Source organism: Epinephelus fuscoguttatus, linkage group LG4 (assembly GCF_011397635.1).
Source record: "Epinephelus fuscoguttatus linkage group LG4, E.fuscoguttatus.final_Chr_v1".
Taxonomy (NCBI): Eukaryota; Metazoa; Chordata; class Actinopteri; order Perciformes; family Serranidae; genus Epinephelus; species Epinephelus fuscoguttatus.
The window spans coordinates 3,716,172-3,731,954 of record NC_064755.1 but is presented as its reverse complement, the minus strand read 5'-3'; the positions used below and the strand labels follow the sequence as shown (position 1 = coordinate 3,731,954).

Sequence of the window (15,783 nt, the reverse complement as noted above, 5' to 3'; positions counted from 1 at the left end):
GTAAAATTTTAAGGGTGTCCGAAAACTTTTTTCCACCACTGTACAAATATAAGCAGTGTGCACAAATTAACCTATCTCACTGCAACACTACGTGTAACACACAACAAGAAGAGTGCCAACTTAACCTCACCATAAAATACATGTTACCTAACGGTAACATTATCCGTAGTCCCCTCATAAAGTTCAGCTATAAAGTCCATACAACAGCTGGGTTATTAGTTAAATGTTTACTTATGACCACAGTGCTTTATCGGCTATGTCACTGTGTTATTAATATTTTGTTGGCTTTAGCTACATGGAGGCTAGGTACAACAGTAACCAGCTCATAATAACTCTGCAGCAAACTTACTTTGGCGGTGTTTTCCGATTTAACGCGGCGGCACTGCAGAATGCAATGCCGGTTAGACAGCAGCCGTCGGATCGGGGTCAAATAATGCAACATGTCAAGCCCAGAACCGAACTACGGTCACTGACACAGGCTGTTAAGTACCTGTCAGAAGCTTGGTCACGACCAAATACACGACTTCCGGTTAAAACATTTCAGAATAAAACAAAACTACCAATGATCTGAAACAATCACAAACAGTAACACATGCTTTGGTGTAACATTGACAGTGCTCGTTTATGTTTTAGTACCTCTCAGGTTAATCGTTTTACTGGTGACCTCACGCCTATGTTTTATTGCATCTTTTACTATTGCTGTTTGAGTAAGGACAAATACTTAAAAAAATATTTTAAGCTTTTGTCCCACGTCATTTGTTGTATATTGCAGTGCAGTGTTATAATTCTGTCCAATACCATACTATGCACTTTGGTTTTGGTTTTGTTTGGGCACTTTAAGTGGATGCTGTCTGTTAGTTAAATTAGTGAAACTGTAAATATCTGTGATATGGCTCACCTGCACAGTCGCTTAGGGAGGCTCAAGAAAAAATATTTGTTGCTTCGCGGTCACAAAACAACAACAACAACAAACAGTCATAGCCCAGCCTCCCCCTCCTCTGATAGGTAAAGGACAGTCCCTTCCAGTGCTTAGTAAGGTACTTGTACTTTAATTACACAATCTTGAAATCATGAAGCAAAACTGACATTAGGAAAAAAAATTGGACCAACTAGATATGGACTGGTGCCTGTCAGTACATTGCATTTCCCCACCAAATGCAGTTAAAGCGATTTGGAAGTCTTTGTGGAAATAATAACGTTAACTTTGTCAAACACGGTTTGCATATCTGAAAATTCCAATGCCTACGTTTTCGGTAGGCCTATATCGTATGCTTATATTTTTAAGTCCACTTGACACATTTCCGGTCATGTTGCTGGAGCTTGAAGAGTGAGTTGAAGTGACGCAGTGACTCTATCCTACCAGAGGGTGTCGCTGCAGGTCAACGACAAAAACGTCAAGGTGACTTCAGAATGGTGTTCAGGGAAGTTACAGGTGGAACAGGAAGCTTCGTCGATGACTGCCATCCTGTAACTTACCAGTCGTGAAGTAAGTTTATTGTTACTGTGACGCCTTGCCAAATGAAATTTATAGTGTTTGTTATGAAATCGTTCTGCCAGGCTTTAAGGGTATTATTGGCCTTGCAAATTGTTTTTGTTAGCATTGGTTAGTTAGCAGGTCAAAGTACACACAGCTGTAGCAGCACCTGTAACAGGTATGAACAGTCAAGTCAAACTGTCGGTGTACTGCTGTCTCGCTCGTGACTCGTCACTTGTCACTCCAAATATTTTCTCAATCATAAGTAGTAACTTCTTAAATTCTAGTATGGCTTACCAATACAGCCAAATGGATTTTTACAATTTTCATTATAGTGTCATAACTTGAAATGACTTCTCGTCCATGAGACATGAACAGTGTGACCTGAAAGTTAATGTTTAGCTCAAATTGGGTTCATCTGCATTGATTACCGTAAGTGTCCCTCACTACAAGGAAGTAGCCTACTTTAAATATCCAGAATTGTTGATGTAGTCTGGTGGAAGGACATTTTGCCCTGCATGAGAAAACTGGACAAAATAGAGTCAGTTAGGGATGATTGCTTATCATGGCACCCCAGCCTCTACAGATGTGATTACATTCATCAGGTCAAGGGACATATTTGTTGTTTGTCAGTGTTTATAAACCACTGTACATGTGTAACTATCCTTTAAACAACTGTATTCCCTTTAAGAGGCCATGTTTCCAGTAGACCTTCCAGCTGTGAGTGGCACTGACCTGAGGTCAGCATCTGAACTGTACCTCTCTTCTTTGGAGTCAAGACCTCATAATGATGAGTGGTTTCAATTATCACATACTTCAAAGGTACCCTGACACACTTGTAATGACATGACATGACCATTTTTTTTGTTTTTTTTTAAACTATTTCCAGTTAAATGTACACAATGTAAGTGCCCCAGGAATGAGACCTAAAACCCAGAAGTAAGTTAGCATTTTGGCACTTCAGGTTCCCTTGTCTCAAAGTCAGTGGGTTTTTTGAATGGGTTTTTGGTTAGATGCCTGAAATAAGGTCTGTGGTTAACATAAGCTGAAGAGACTTTCACTTTTTTGTTCTACTATGTAAAATACATCAGTAAATACCCCACTGTGAATTTTAAGCTTTTATGTATCTTAAAAAAGGTGGTTGTTCACAAGTTGCTAAATGAGACTATAGAACGTCATCAAGCCATACACAGCTTTACAGACCATAGACTGTATAAAAATGCACAACGCATCTCCACTTACCCCCACTGTACAGAAGTGAAGCTAAAATATACCAGATTAGGCTGCTGCCGCCTTGCACTGTTGACATCTTTGGAGACAGAATCTGGGCAGTACTGGTGGACTTCATTCATTCATTCGTTCGATTAGCCTATAACCTAATGATAGCCTTTTACTTCTGGTGATTGCATTTAGGTTTCAAAATTTATAAAGGAGGTGTTCATTTGTGGAGATCATATTGCTGAACAAAATGTTTAAGTATCATAAATGTTTGTTTGCCAGAGTTTATTTTCAGCAATAATCTAAAATCCAATGCGAAAATTCCATAGGCTTTTTGACGAGGTAATCAGAGAAACTGCATTGCCCTACAGAATATCGTCATCCCTGGAGCACTCTATTCTTAATTTCCTATTAATTCAATTATTGTTAAAAATTTTGATCGTGATGGAGGTGATTTTGCAAATATCTGCAAATATTCTTGGCACTGATTTGTTGGTCTGTTTGTTTTGTGCAAGGTTGGTAATTAGCACCAGCCACCAGCCAAATGCTGGTGAAATATGGAAGTGGCTGCCAGAATTGCTGCATTCACCAGCCAAAAAAACATTGGTAATCTATTGAGTGGCTGGTAGATTTTGGAATCTACCAACCACAGAATAGAAGAATAGAAATAGAATAGAAAGCCTTTATTGTCATTGCACATTAACAAGGATGCAAAATACAGATAATAATTGAGTTTGCATAGCAAACAACATTTATGCAACACTGTTCAGGGTAGTGATGGATTGTGGAAAGAAGCTGTCTCTGAGCCTGTTTGTCCTGGTTCTGATGGACCTGTAACACCTGCCCGAGGGCAGCAGGACAAACAGGTGTAAACAGGATGGGTGCTGTCTCTGATAATACCCTCAGCTCTGCTGAGGCAGCAGGATGTATAAATGTCATTCAGAGAGGAGAGGGGGCAGCCAATGATCTTCTGAAGGTGGACAAAAAAGTTAATTTCCCTCCCTGGTTTTGCCTCCTGAAATGCTTCTTTCAAAGTACAGCCATTTTGCTTGACATCAAAGAAAAGTATGTTTTAGAAAAAAGTACCAAGTGTTTGTTGCTCCACTGGTGTCTTTAGGTCAAGGAGTGTAAATGAATGAACGAAATCCTCTTCCTGTCTGCTCAGGTAGCAATAACAGCAAACAATGTAAGGTGGATGCAGCTGTTTGAAGGTGACCAACCCGCCTGTTTACTGCTGGCACTTCACCCTCCTGATGATCCAACACGAGGTTTGGAACTAAACTCACTGCCCTTATCCACACTTGTTAAGACAAAGACTAATGTTTTCTGCTCTCCCTTCCAGTGGTGGCTTTATACCTGCACGAGAAGTGGTGGAGTGTGGATAACATCTTACGAACGTCCAGCAAGTCCAGAAGTGGTCTGATTTCGGTAACCATGTTTGTACACACCTGTTTGTATGTTAGCATCACTACAGCACAGAGCAGGGTTCCTACACAGGTGTGAGCATTGTGGAAAGAAACAGGATTATCTGTCTATGTAATCAGTCTTATTCATTATGTCTCAGTGCCAGCGATGGCTGTGGCCAGAAGCATTATGTTTTTAGGTTGCCCATATGTACGTACGTCCATACATCTGTACATCCGTCCCAATCTTGTGAGCGCGATATCTCAAGAACACAAAAGGAATTTCTTTAAATATGGCACAAATGTTCACTTGGACTCAGCAATGAACTGATCAGAATTTCCCAGAAAAACTCACTAAAGATATTTTTGTCCATAACTCAACAATTTATATGCTAATTATGGGATTATGATTGGGATCTTTAATGACTCTCCTGGCCCTATTGTTGCAGCATCTGGAGTAAATATCCTTTAGGGTGGATAGAGCAGTGCTCTATCAAGGCTCTATCCCCTCCAAGATGTTTGCAACACATACAAGTTAAACCTGCAGAGACACGAAATTTCACACACATGAACCCATTTCCATTGAGTCTGTGCCCTTACCAAGGTGGAGGGGTTTTCACACTGATCTATTAAGGAATCCCTCAGACTAATCCATGCTCATGTGAGGCAGATGCCTACTTATGGAATGTGTATGTTTGTTCCCAAACTGGATGAGCTCTACGAGCATAAGATGATGAGTTTTTAAAGCAATTTAGCAGCATATCTTAGAGTTTCTTCACCATTTTGCCTGAGAAGCTGTGTCGAGAAATGATCCATTGATCCTGTCAACAATGGAACTTCTGTAGAGTGATGATGTAAGATATGCCAGAGTTGAGACAGGAGATGGAGGTGAGTTTAGTTCAGCCAGTCACATATAGATCTTCATTGAGGAAAGAAAGAGGTGGAAAGGACAGAACAAGCTCAATAAATGTGGGGTTTGAAGCTAACATGAACATGTGCTAATTTGCTCATTTATGATCATGTAACCTGTCAGAACTACACACCTCCTTAATGCTGATGTGCATTTAAATGCACTTGACATTTACATTTTCACCTTCCAATCAAATTACCTCTAGACAGGACTATTGGTTAATTGATGTCCAGCTGCAAATGTTTCCTCCATGTATCATCTGTTATGATCTGTTATGTTACAATGTTCATTTCCAGGTCCAATTTTTCTTTGAGATACAGTACAAGTTATTGTATTCATGCTGTAGTGCTTTATACATTTTGATATAATCCCCCTTTTTTTTGCCCCCTTGTCGGTAGACAACAATAGCAACTCCTCTAGTTTGGTTGGTATCTTACAAATATTCTCCCACTCTATATGTTGCTGAAGATAATGTCTAAGTTGTAGAAATTTATAAAAATCATGTGAGGATAGATTAAACTCCTTTTTAAGTTGCTCAAATGATAGTATGATTAGTCTATTGGAAATCTGTGTGATATATACCAGCCCCTTGCTTGCCCACATTAAATATCCTGAGTCCATAGTAGATAATGAGAAATCAGGGTTTGCTGATATTTTAGTGGCCCTACAAATAGATTCTGACAGTTTCAACTTCTCCCTTACTGTTGACCATATTTTCATTGTTCCCCTGATCCAGTCATTTCCAATACCAAACCTTTCCCATGCCTTTTCATCCAAGAAAGGAAGTGATTCCAAAGGTACATTGTGAATTCTGCTCCATTCCCACCCATACTGAATTAGGCTCTTTAGTTATCCACATAACTAAGGCTCTAAGTTGCACTATCCAGTAATATTTTTTAAGTTTGGTAAATTCAACCTTCCCTTCACTTTTGGGCAGAGACGTTGCTTATATTTAATTCTGGCTGTCTTCTTTTGCCATAGGAATTTCGTTACGACTCTGTCTGACATTTTAAAAGTAGCCTCAGAAATCACTATAGGCAGTGACGAGAACAGAAACAACAATCTTGGTAAGACATTCATTTTCACTGGCATTGGCAGAGGAGATATGGCAAAGTTTTCATGGGTGGAGCAGCTGCTCTGCTGCTAATCCCACAAATGCATGTTTCTCACAAATGTGGCATCATTTTAAAGGGAAATAAACAGGTGTTCCAGTGATGTAAGATTTATTGCCAAGAACCATTATTACAACAAAGAAATAATCTACCAAACACAAATTTCCTTACTTTTTGTGCTTAGTTTATATAAAACAAACAAGCTATTGCATACTCTATATTGTTTGTATACTGCTGTATGACAAACAGCAGCCTAGGCCACATCGTAAGCAGCATATAATACAAGTAATAGAGCTAATTTCTGTTTCGCTTTATTGAAACACAGTAGCACAGGTACTTACAAAGTATGTAGGTAGGGTGAGGACTACCATTTATTTTGTCAGCTCCTTTCCCCTTGGTCTGCAGGTCCCAGTGGTCCATACCTTTGTTGATGCTGTAACATCAAAGTACTTGCACATGTGCATTATAGCAGTAAGATGTAAAATGTACAGATCTGAAACTGAAAATGTCCTAAAAGCTTCTTGCTGCCAGTTAGATGTTATATTAAACATCATATGTGTTGAAATTACGTCTTCTTGTAAACCACATTTGACCCACCAGTGCAATATGAGTTTAGAGTAATGCTGTAATTGCATTTTAGCTGGTTGAAAAGAGGTGAAAAGAGGTCTTAGACATTTAGACTGAAACCAGTTTTCAACCAGAAATCGACGTTAAAATCCAGGTTGGTGCCGACTTGCAAACGGATGTTTTGATATAGTTTGCTGTTGTTAAAGTTGGTCCCCACTCAGTTAATTAATCAATATATTCACCAGTTTTCCAGAATTTAAGGTAACACAGTACGACTTACTGATTTACAGCTGGTCATTCTGTGGGTGTATTCCATTAAGATGTTGTTAATTACATGTAAAGTCTAATTCAAATCTTGGCTCTTGTGTTTGGAAAGTTGCACACTTTCTGAAGTTGTAATTTCTTTGCTTTTTGTTCTCATCAGTGTTCATGAGCTTCCTAAATCAGAGTGTCTTCCCCAGGTGCAGTCCATCATAGAGAGGGTGATTGTGTTCCTGCTCAGTCAGGTAGTGGAGAGGTCCTCACAGGAGGAGGTGTTGTTCTCTCTGCACCCCCGCACAGAGAGCTGCAAACTGTTGTGGAGAGACAGCCAGGCAGTCGGCTTCTACACTGTCAAACACAAAGGTAGGATGGAGGGGGAGAGGGAGGGTGGAAGAGAAGAAGATGAGAATAAGAGGGATGTATCGGTGTATTTTTACATGTAAATTTTGCCTTGTGCAGCTTTAACGTTGGTAGTTGTTCCCCCTTAAGGTCACAATTGATTTACCGAATCACCTGTTGATTCTATGTCACTGCACACAACCACACTTTAAAGTAAAGGGAATTCATTTCAACAATAATGTTTCTAGCAACAAGATGACACAACTATCTCCATGTTGCAGCAGGACAATTTTCAGATGTACAAAATGGCGAGGCAAGATGCTGTGGAAGAGCAAGTTAATCCAAAGTGTAATCCAGAATGAACCAGAGGACTGTGACCACCAGAGATTTTATTCATTACCGTAGTGTATGTGCAAAAAAGGGATTGAAATATGCATACGCCACTTTCTAAGCATAAATTGGGATTTATCGAGAATAACTTGATGAAGAAATGTACGTTATTGTAGGAAAACTCTGACCCATGTGTGAACACATTTGGAGCAAGGGGAAATTGGGGACGCAGATAGCGACTGAACTGAAGTCAGATTGTAGACAATAAATGTTAGAGGAAACATTGTATGTATAAAGATCTCTCACACATTTAACTTCACCACATTCATCACACGGTTCTTATAGGTCCCCTTTAAAAACATTAAAATGAAGTAGTGGTAATTGTGCTTGTGCTAGTGAGCCATAACCACTCCATGAGCACTTTCAATAGTGAAAGATATAGCCATCTCAAATCTCAAATCAAATTCTGCTCAATACTTCACACATACAGTACAGGCCAAAAGTTTGGACACACCTTCTCATTCAATGCGTTTTCTTTATTTTCATGACTATTTACATTGTAGATTCTCACTGAAGGCATCAAAACTATGAATGAACACATGTGGAGTTATGTACTTAACAAAAAAAGGGGAAATAACTGAAAACATGTTTTATATTCTAGTTTCTTCAAAATAGCCACCCTTTGCTCTGATTACTGCTTTGCACACTCTTGGCATTCTCTCCATGAGCTTCAAGAGGTAGTCACCTGAAATGGTTTTCCAACAGTCTTGAAGGAGTTCCCAGAGGTGTTTAGCACTTGTTGGCCCCTTTTCCTTCACTCAGCGGTCCAGCTCACCCCAAACCATCTCGATTGGGTTCAGGTCCGGTGACTGTGGAGGCCAGGTCATCTGCCGCAGCACTCCATCACTCTCCTTCTTGGTCAAATAGCCCTTACACAGCCTGGAGGTGTGTTTGGGGTCATTGTTTTGTTGAAAAATAAATGATCGTCCAACTAAACGCAAACCGGATGGGATGGCATGTCGCTGCAGGATGCTGTGGTAGCCATGCTGGTTCAGTGTGCCTTCAATTTTGAATAAATCCCCAACAGTGTCACCAGCAAAACACCCCCACACCATCACACCTCCTCCTCCATGCTTCACAGTGGGAACCAGGCATGTGGAATCCATCCGTTCACCTTTTCTGCGTCTCACAAAGACACGGCGGTTGGAACCAAAGATCTCAAATTTGGACTCATCAGACCAAAGCACAGATTTCCACTGGTCTAATGTCCATTCCTTGTGTTTCTTGGCCCAAACAAATCTCTTCTGCTTGTTGCCTCTCCTTAGCCGTGGTTTCCTAGCAGCTATTTGACCATGAAGGCCTGATTCGCGCAGTCTCCTCTTAACAGGTGTTCTAGAGATGGGTCTGCTGCTAGAACTCTGTGTGGCATTCATCTGGTCTCTGATCTGAGCTGCTGTTAACTTGCGATTTCTGAGGCTGGTGACTCGGATGAACTTATCCTCAGAAGCAGAGGTGACTCTTGGTCTTCCTTTCCTTGGTCGGTCCTCATGTGTGCCAGTTTGGTTGTAGCGCTTGATGGTTTTTGCGACTCCACTTGGGGACACATTTAAAGTTTTTGCAATTTTCCGGACTGACTGACCTTCATTTCTTAAAGTAATGATGGCCACTCGTTTTTCTTTAGTTAGCTGATTGGTTCTTGCCATAATATGAATTTTAACAGTTGTCCAATAGGGCTGTCAGCTGTGTATTAACCTGACTTCTGCACAACACAACTGATGGTCCCAACCCCATTGATAAAGCAAGAAATTCCACTAATTAACCCTGATAAGGCACACCTGTGAAGTGGAAACCATTTCAGGTGACTACCTCTTGAAGCTCATGGAGAGAATGCCAAGAGTGTGCAAAGCAGTAATCAGAGCAAAGGGTGGCTATTTTGAAGAAACTAGAATATAAAACATGTTTTCAGTTATTTCACCTTTTTTTGTTAAGTACATAACTCCACATGTGTTCATTCATAGTTTTGATGCCTTCAGTGAGAATCTACAATGTAAATAGTCATGAAAATAAAGAAAACGCATTGAATGAGAAGGTGTGTCCAAACTTTTGGCCGGTACTGTACATCACAAGCACTAAGAGGGGTAGCACAAGACTGTACAAGCTGGTTAGGAGGGCCAGCCCTGTCTGGACAGTTCTCTGGAATCCATCGAGGAGGTGAGTAAGAGAAGGATTTTAACCAAGCTGACATCTATCATGGACAACACCTCTCACCCCCTGCGTGAGACAGTAGGCACAAGTGGGAGCGCTACCGCAGGTCCTTCATCCCATCAGCAGTCAGAGTCTTTAACATCAATACCAGTATGCAGCACTGTTATGTCACATTACTTATTCAATTCCCTTACCTTGTGCAACACAGTATATGTACACTGAATTCCGTGCAATATTTACTCCATGCAATATTTATTGATTCCCCATTGTGAACCTCACTGCAAAATCTCTGCTACTAATATTCTTTGCAGTATGCCTCTCTGTGGCATCTGCCTTTGCAAGGCAACACTGTTTAATTGTTCTGACTTTGATTTTAATTTTAATATCACACACCGTGTGTATTACATCCAATATGCAATTGTCTTATACAGCTGTCAATATATACTCATACATATATTCATATATACATTTTTTTTCCCACATATGCACAAGTGAAAGGTGTATATAGTGTAAATAGTCTAAATTTATTAATTTATATTTTTGTATTTCTGATATATACCTTTTTGTAGTTTATCTTTATTCTATAAGTATTTTATTGCCATTCACCTTGCTTTTCTATCTGTGCGATTTGAGCTGCTGTAACGTGAATTTCCCTGGTGTGGGATCAAAAAAGTTTTATCTCATCTCATCTCATCTCATCTTATCCCCTGTCCTCGGAGCGCAGGGGAAAGGGTTGGTGCTGTGGTGTGCACTGTCCAGAGCTGTTAGGATGCTTGGATGACACCAGTCTATGGCAGGATTCAGAAAAGTCTGGCTTTCCTATCTGTGAAATTAAGCATGAATATACGGACTCATTTTCACCTCAACCACGTTAACCAGGCTAACTGATGAAATTATCATCACCAGTTGTAGAAATCCAAGATAACATCAATCAGCATTAAAGAATTGCAGAACAGAGCATCAGTAGTTTTCAATAATCTCGTCTAATACTGTGCATTTAACACCAAGTATGGTTTTAGTTTTCCCATAGTTTTTGTGTGTAATATGAATCAGAATCAGTATCAGAAATACTTTATTGATCCCCGAGGGGAAATTATTTATGTTACAGGTAATTTCCGCTCGGGGATCAATAAAGTATTTCTGATTCTGATTCACATTACACACAAAAACTATGGGAAAAACTAAAACCATACTTGGTGTTAAATGCACAGTATTAGACGAGATTATTAAAAAAAAACAAACAAACAAACAAAAAAACAAGACTGTGCTGCCACTGGATCCACCCTGGTGGCTGCCACACGCACTCCCTTTCGCCGGTCACCTCACCCAGCACATCTTTACCACCTGCACATATAGATCGTGTAAATTAGCAAAAACAATGGGGTGCAATTTTCTTTTCTTTTTTGGCATCCTTTTTTTAAACTTTAGGTACTGTCCTGTTTGATGAACTCACTGCATTAACTGCAGCACACATTATCACTAACCTCTACTTCACCCACAATCACCTGGAAATCTGTTCAGAAAATTAATGTTCCTGGTCTTCCTCTTGGTTGTTGCATTTGTTGCCAGGCTCATGTTGATGAATTAACATTCATGAGGTGCTTTGCATTGACCATTCATGGTCAGTGTAGGTGGGTAGAGGGCGGGATATGAGGCTGATACATGTGTAAACATTTTCAAGTTGATTTGGGATTTAAAAAAGGAAGTTGCATACTGGCAGGTATAAACATGGTTAATTATAAATTAGAATCATTTTTGGTGTACTTACATTTCCTCATTTGTACGTACGCAAACATTTAGTGTGGGACTCAGCGATGAACTGATTCGATTTTGATGGCTAAAGGTCACTGTGACCTTGTCTGTCTCATTTTTGTGAACGCAATATCTCAAGCACACCTTGAGGAAATTTCGTCACATTTGGTAGAAACATCCACTTGAACTTAAAGCTATAATTGGTAATGTTGGAGAGCTAGCAAGATTTGAAAGCGCACCTCCTCTAAGCTCCACGCCTTGCTCCCCCTCCTCCACCCAAAGCCACGAGCCCAGACATGCCTGAACGTGCAGCCTGCAGTCAGCAGGGCAGAGGAGAGCTGAGTAAAATAACAAATCCCCCCAAAGCAAACAAATAATTACCTGTCCAACAGAAAGACAGCAACCTCTGCATCACTTTTCAGGCCCTTCAGCTCCCTCAGTTGTCTCCACTGTTCAAAATCTGGACTGCTGTTCATGTCTGGTTTGTCCTCTCACTTTATCCTTTTCTGCCTTTTCTTTTCTCAGCCTGTTTAGCGGGACGAGCCGTTATAAGTAATGCTGGAAGTGGTACTTTTGGCTGCATTTTCTCTGCCATTGTTCAGCAAACTCCTGCTAACTCTGTATTTCTACTGAGGAGTGTGCTGAATATTTCCGGCAACGGTGACATGTGATAAGTGTGCGCAGGGAGGAGGGAGGGAGGGAGGGGGGGCTCAGGCAATACGAGACATGAAGGCATCTGATTAGTTCTTTCCATTCGCACCGAATGGCAGGGATTGGTCAGAGTTTTTACAGGCCTGCAGCTGCCACAGACGTCTGATTTTTTTCATTCCTTTTTCTGAACACATTACGTATTGACTACTCTCAGGATGGAAGGACCATTTCACCCAGTATAACAAAAAGTGTTTCTGAACAGGATTACCAACTATAGCTTTAATAATGAAGTGATTAGATTTTGGTGGTCAAAGGTCAAGGTCACTGTGGCCATGTCTGTCTTATTCTGTCTTAAAACAGTATCTCAAGGACGCCTTGAGGGAATTTCCTCAGATTTGGTACAAATGTCTATTTGGACTTAAGAATGAACTGATAAGAATTTGATGGTTGAAGGTCAAAGGTCAAGGTCACTGAGACCTCATAAAACATAGTTTTTTCGCCATGTAAACTGTAACTGCAATTTGATTGGAGGCATACAACCATGAGGTGGTCATTCTAGTTTAACGCTCAAATATTGACCAGTTTGGTCTCAAAAATTCAGTATAGATGGTACCGTATTCTTCAATAGAAGAATTTATTCACTGTGATCTTATGCATTCTTTAACACAGTAACTCTTGTGCTGCTGATATTTCAGGTAGTCTGTGTGACAGCTGGAGCAGTAGCTGCTACCTGCTGCCTGTACTGGACACAGTGCTAGTGAGGAGGAGCTGGAGGAGGAAAGGCTTTGGTCTTCAGATGCTGCAAGATTTCTGTTCCTCGTTCTACACAGAGAAGTTTCTGGGAGTCAGCTCACCATTGTCACCCTGCATGGCGGCAGGTCAGCTTAGGTTGTCCTTTATCCCCCACACAACCCATTTATTTGTTTATGTACATTCTAGTTCTCTCACTTTCTTCCTTGACTTTTTTTCTTATCTAGAGGAGACTTCCGTCATGTTTGGCAGAAGAATGCACATTGTCCTGTCTTTTTTTTTTTTTTTTACAGTACGTCTTGGCTGCGTTCAGGCCATATGGGAATAACTAACAATAACTGAAATGTTCACTCTAACATGGACTCAGTGATGATTTACTTATGTTTCACAGTACATCAAACACCTAAAAGTCATAACACAGTAAAAAAATTATGTTGTTTTGTCCTGCTGTGGCATTTTAATCTCAGCACAAACTATTCCAGCACAGTTGCCACAGAGATCCCAGATAGTAATTATTCTCTGACAGCTGAGATGAACAGAGGAGGAAAGTGTGTGAATGAATTGAAGGCGCTAATTCTATTGCAACACCTTGACAGGTTGTGTGTTTGTGTCTCCTGTGTGTTCAGTATGTAGGAGTTTCCTGCAGCAGCATAAGGAACATCTGGAGCATCTGTATGAGGTGGAGGCTCCAGGGGGCTGGGCTCAACGAAGAAACATCTGGCTCAACATCCAACTAGGCCGCTATTCCCTCGGTACAGATTATATTTTCAAGATTTCTGTGTGTGTTTAGATGTTTAAAAGAATTTCACATTTTAGATATCGTACTGCAAAACTAAGTTTCCCAAAGATTCCAGTGTTTTTTAACTTGTCTGAATTTAATTGTACCCCTCACCTTTATGTGACCTCATTAGACTCGTGTTTTTCTAGGTATTAAGGAGGAGAGAAGGTCAACATCAGAAGAGACACAAATGAATGAAGATGACTCCTCTCAGAAGGTGGGAATCTCAATTTTTCTCTGCTCATGTTAAAACAATCTCTCCAAAAGACTTTAATCATTACATCTCCGCACCAGCGACAGCCTTGGATGGGGGCATTATGTTTTTGGGTTGCCCACCTGTATCCATCCATCCGTCCCATCCTTGTGAACACCATATCGCAAGGATACCTCAGGGGAATGTCTTCAAATTTGGCATATATGTCCACTCGTACTCAGCAATGAACTGATTAGATTTTGGTGGTCATAGGTCAAAGGTCAAGGTCACTGTGACCTTGTCTTGTCTCGTTCTTGTGAACATTATATCTCAAGAATGCCGTGAGGGAATTTCCTCAAATTTGGCACTAACGTACACTTGGACTGAAGAATAAACTGATTAGAATTTCGTGGTCGAAGGTCAAAGGTCAAGGTCAGTGTGATCAAGTATAGTAAAGTATTTTTTTGGCCAAAACTCAAGAATTCATATGCTAATTATGACAAAACTTCACACAAATGTCTAATTGTATGAAATAATGAAGTGATGACATTTCATATCCAAAAGGTCAAAGGTTAAGTCCACTGTGACAGATACTGAATTGGTGACACTAATCTTGGGTGTCCGCCTTGAAACTGTGCTGATTGTATAGATCGTCTGTTCTGTCATGGGGTCAAAGGGTGTGAAGCATCCATATTTTCATAGACATGGATGTGAACTGTAAGAGAAGCTTGACTGGTGCATGGAGGCACACAACCACGGGGTGGTTATTCTAGTTGAACCTGTCAGAGGTATTAAGCATTATCATTTTTGAGAATGTGTTTCAGTTACTGTGAAGGGGCTCTACTACTTCTGACCACTGTTACTCTTTCCTAATGCAGTTTTTCTATTATTTGCATAATGACACTACAAAGTGCAGCCTCAAAAAATAAACCTTGAGTTGAATCACATCTCTGACGAATATTATGAGCTCAAAGAAAGTGGAACCTATTTCCTATTGTATTGTATTGGCTTTTATATTGTATTCATGCATTAATTTGTCCCCTCTGTTTTTTCCGATGCAGATTTACAATTGTAGACCAGACCTGACCCCACTGAGCAGCTGTAATGTGAACAGTCCGCTGGTAATAGGCTTTTCTGTACAACAAGTGAAACCTTGTGATCATAGCCAAGGAGGATGCTCCCCAAGCAGCAAGATCTCTGGAACAGGATGTATTCCTGCAGCCCACATTAATTATCTGGACTGTGAACCTCCCACCAGACTAGCACAGTCCCTAAACACAAAACAAGCTATTAAAGTCAAGCCAGAGTCAGAGGAAACACAAACAAGTGCCAAACGAGTCAGAAAGACATGAGGATTCACATACAGCCATTGTGTGCAACAGCAGGAAGTGTTCATACACGTTATGTGGATGCTCTATCTGTTGAACAAAGGTGACCTTTACACTGTATTTATGAAATGAAGTTTACAGACCATTTTAGACTGATACATGAATACACTGATAGTGCAGTACAATGCAAGTTCTATTGCAAAGCATGCAATAAACTATTAGTAGTGTGTGTGTTTTTCTGTGTTACCCACTAAATTGAAGTTGTTGTTTCCTTTTTGCTTTGGAGGAAAAGTGCACAAGATTTAGAGGGATTTAGTGGGGTCTAACAGTGAGGACTGCAGATTGAAACCAGCAGAAACTTCTACTGGTTAGAATTCCTTCAGTGCCCATCGTTCAGGAGGTTTTTACCGGGATTGGAATTATCCACAGAGGTCTTTTCCTCTACAAAACAAACAGATCCTGACAGATCCAATAGAAAGACTGAATAAAGCAGTTTCACGTTTCAAACCATT

At 40.3% G+C, this 15,783-nt stretch overlaps 2 protein-coding genes across 2 annotated transcripts in view; one reads left to right on the top strand and one right to left on the bottom strand.

The window, feature by feature from the left end:
• The window catches only part of ldhd (lactate dehydrogenase D), a 38,902-nt gene extending 38,403 nt beyond the window's left edge, over positions 1–499 (bottom strand). Inside the window, exon 1 of the mRNA XM_049574471.1 lies at positions 350–499. Within this exon, the coding sequence (XP_049430428.1) occupies positions 350–442 (93 nt within the window). The 5' untranslated portion in view covers positions 443–499. The remainder of the gene's footprint in view (positions 1–349) is intronic.
• Positions 500–1,277: 778 nt separating this feature from the next.
• On the top strand, positions 1,278–15,781 carry fam169b (family with sequence similarity 169 member B). The gene is made up of 9 exons (XM_049574495.1): positions 1,278–1,486; positions 2,166–2,296; positions 3,858–3,960; positions 4,035–4,120; positions 7,146–7,308; positions 12,918–13,100; positions 13,599–13,724; positions 13,900–13,967; positions 15,005–15,781. The coding sequence occupies exons 2-9, from the start codon at positions 2,171–2,173 to the stop codon at positions 15,293–15,295; spliced, it is 1,146 nt and encodes a 381-aa protein (XP_049430452.1). The 5' UTR covers positions 1,278–1,486; positions 2,166–2,170; the 3' UTR covers positions 15,296–15,781.
• The last annotated feature ends 2 nt before the right edge of the window (positions 15,782–15,783 follow it).

Coding starts and splice junctions, on each gene's coding strand:
- fam169b (XM_049574495.1), top strand. CDS start 2,171: ATGTTTCCAGTAGACCTTCCAGCTGTGAGTGGCACTGACCTGAGGTCA. Junction 2,297..3,857: donor AATTATCACATACTTCAAAG/GTACCCTGACAC, acceptor CTGTCTGCTCAG/GTAGCAATAACAGCAAACAA. Junction 3,961..4,034: donor TCCTGATGATCCAACACGAG/GTTTGGAACTAA, acceptor TCTCCCTTCCAG/TGGTGGCTTTATACCTGCAC.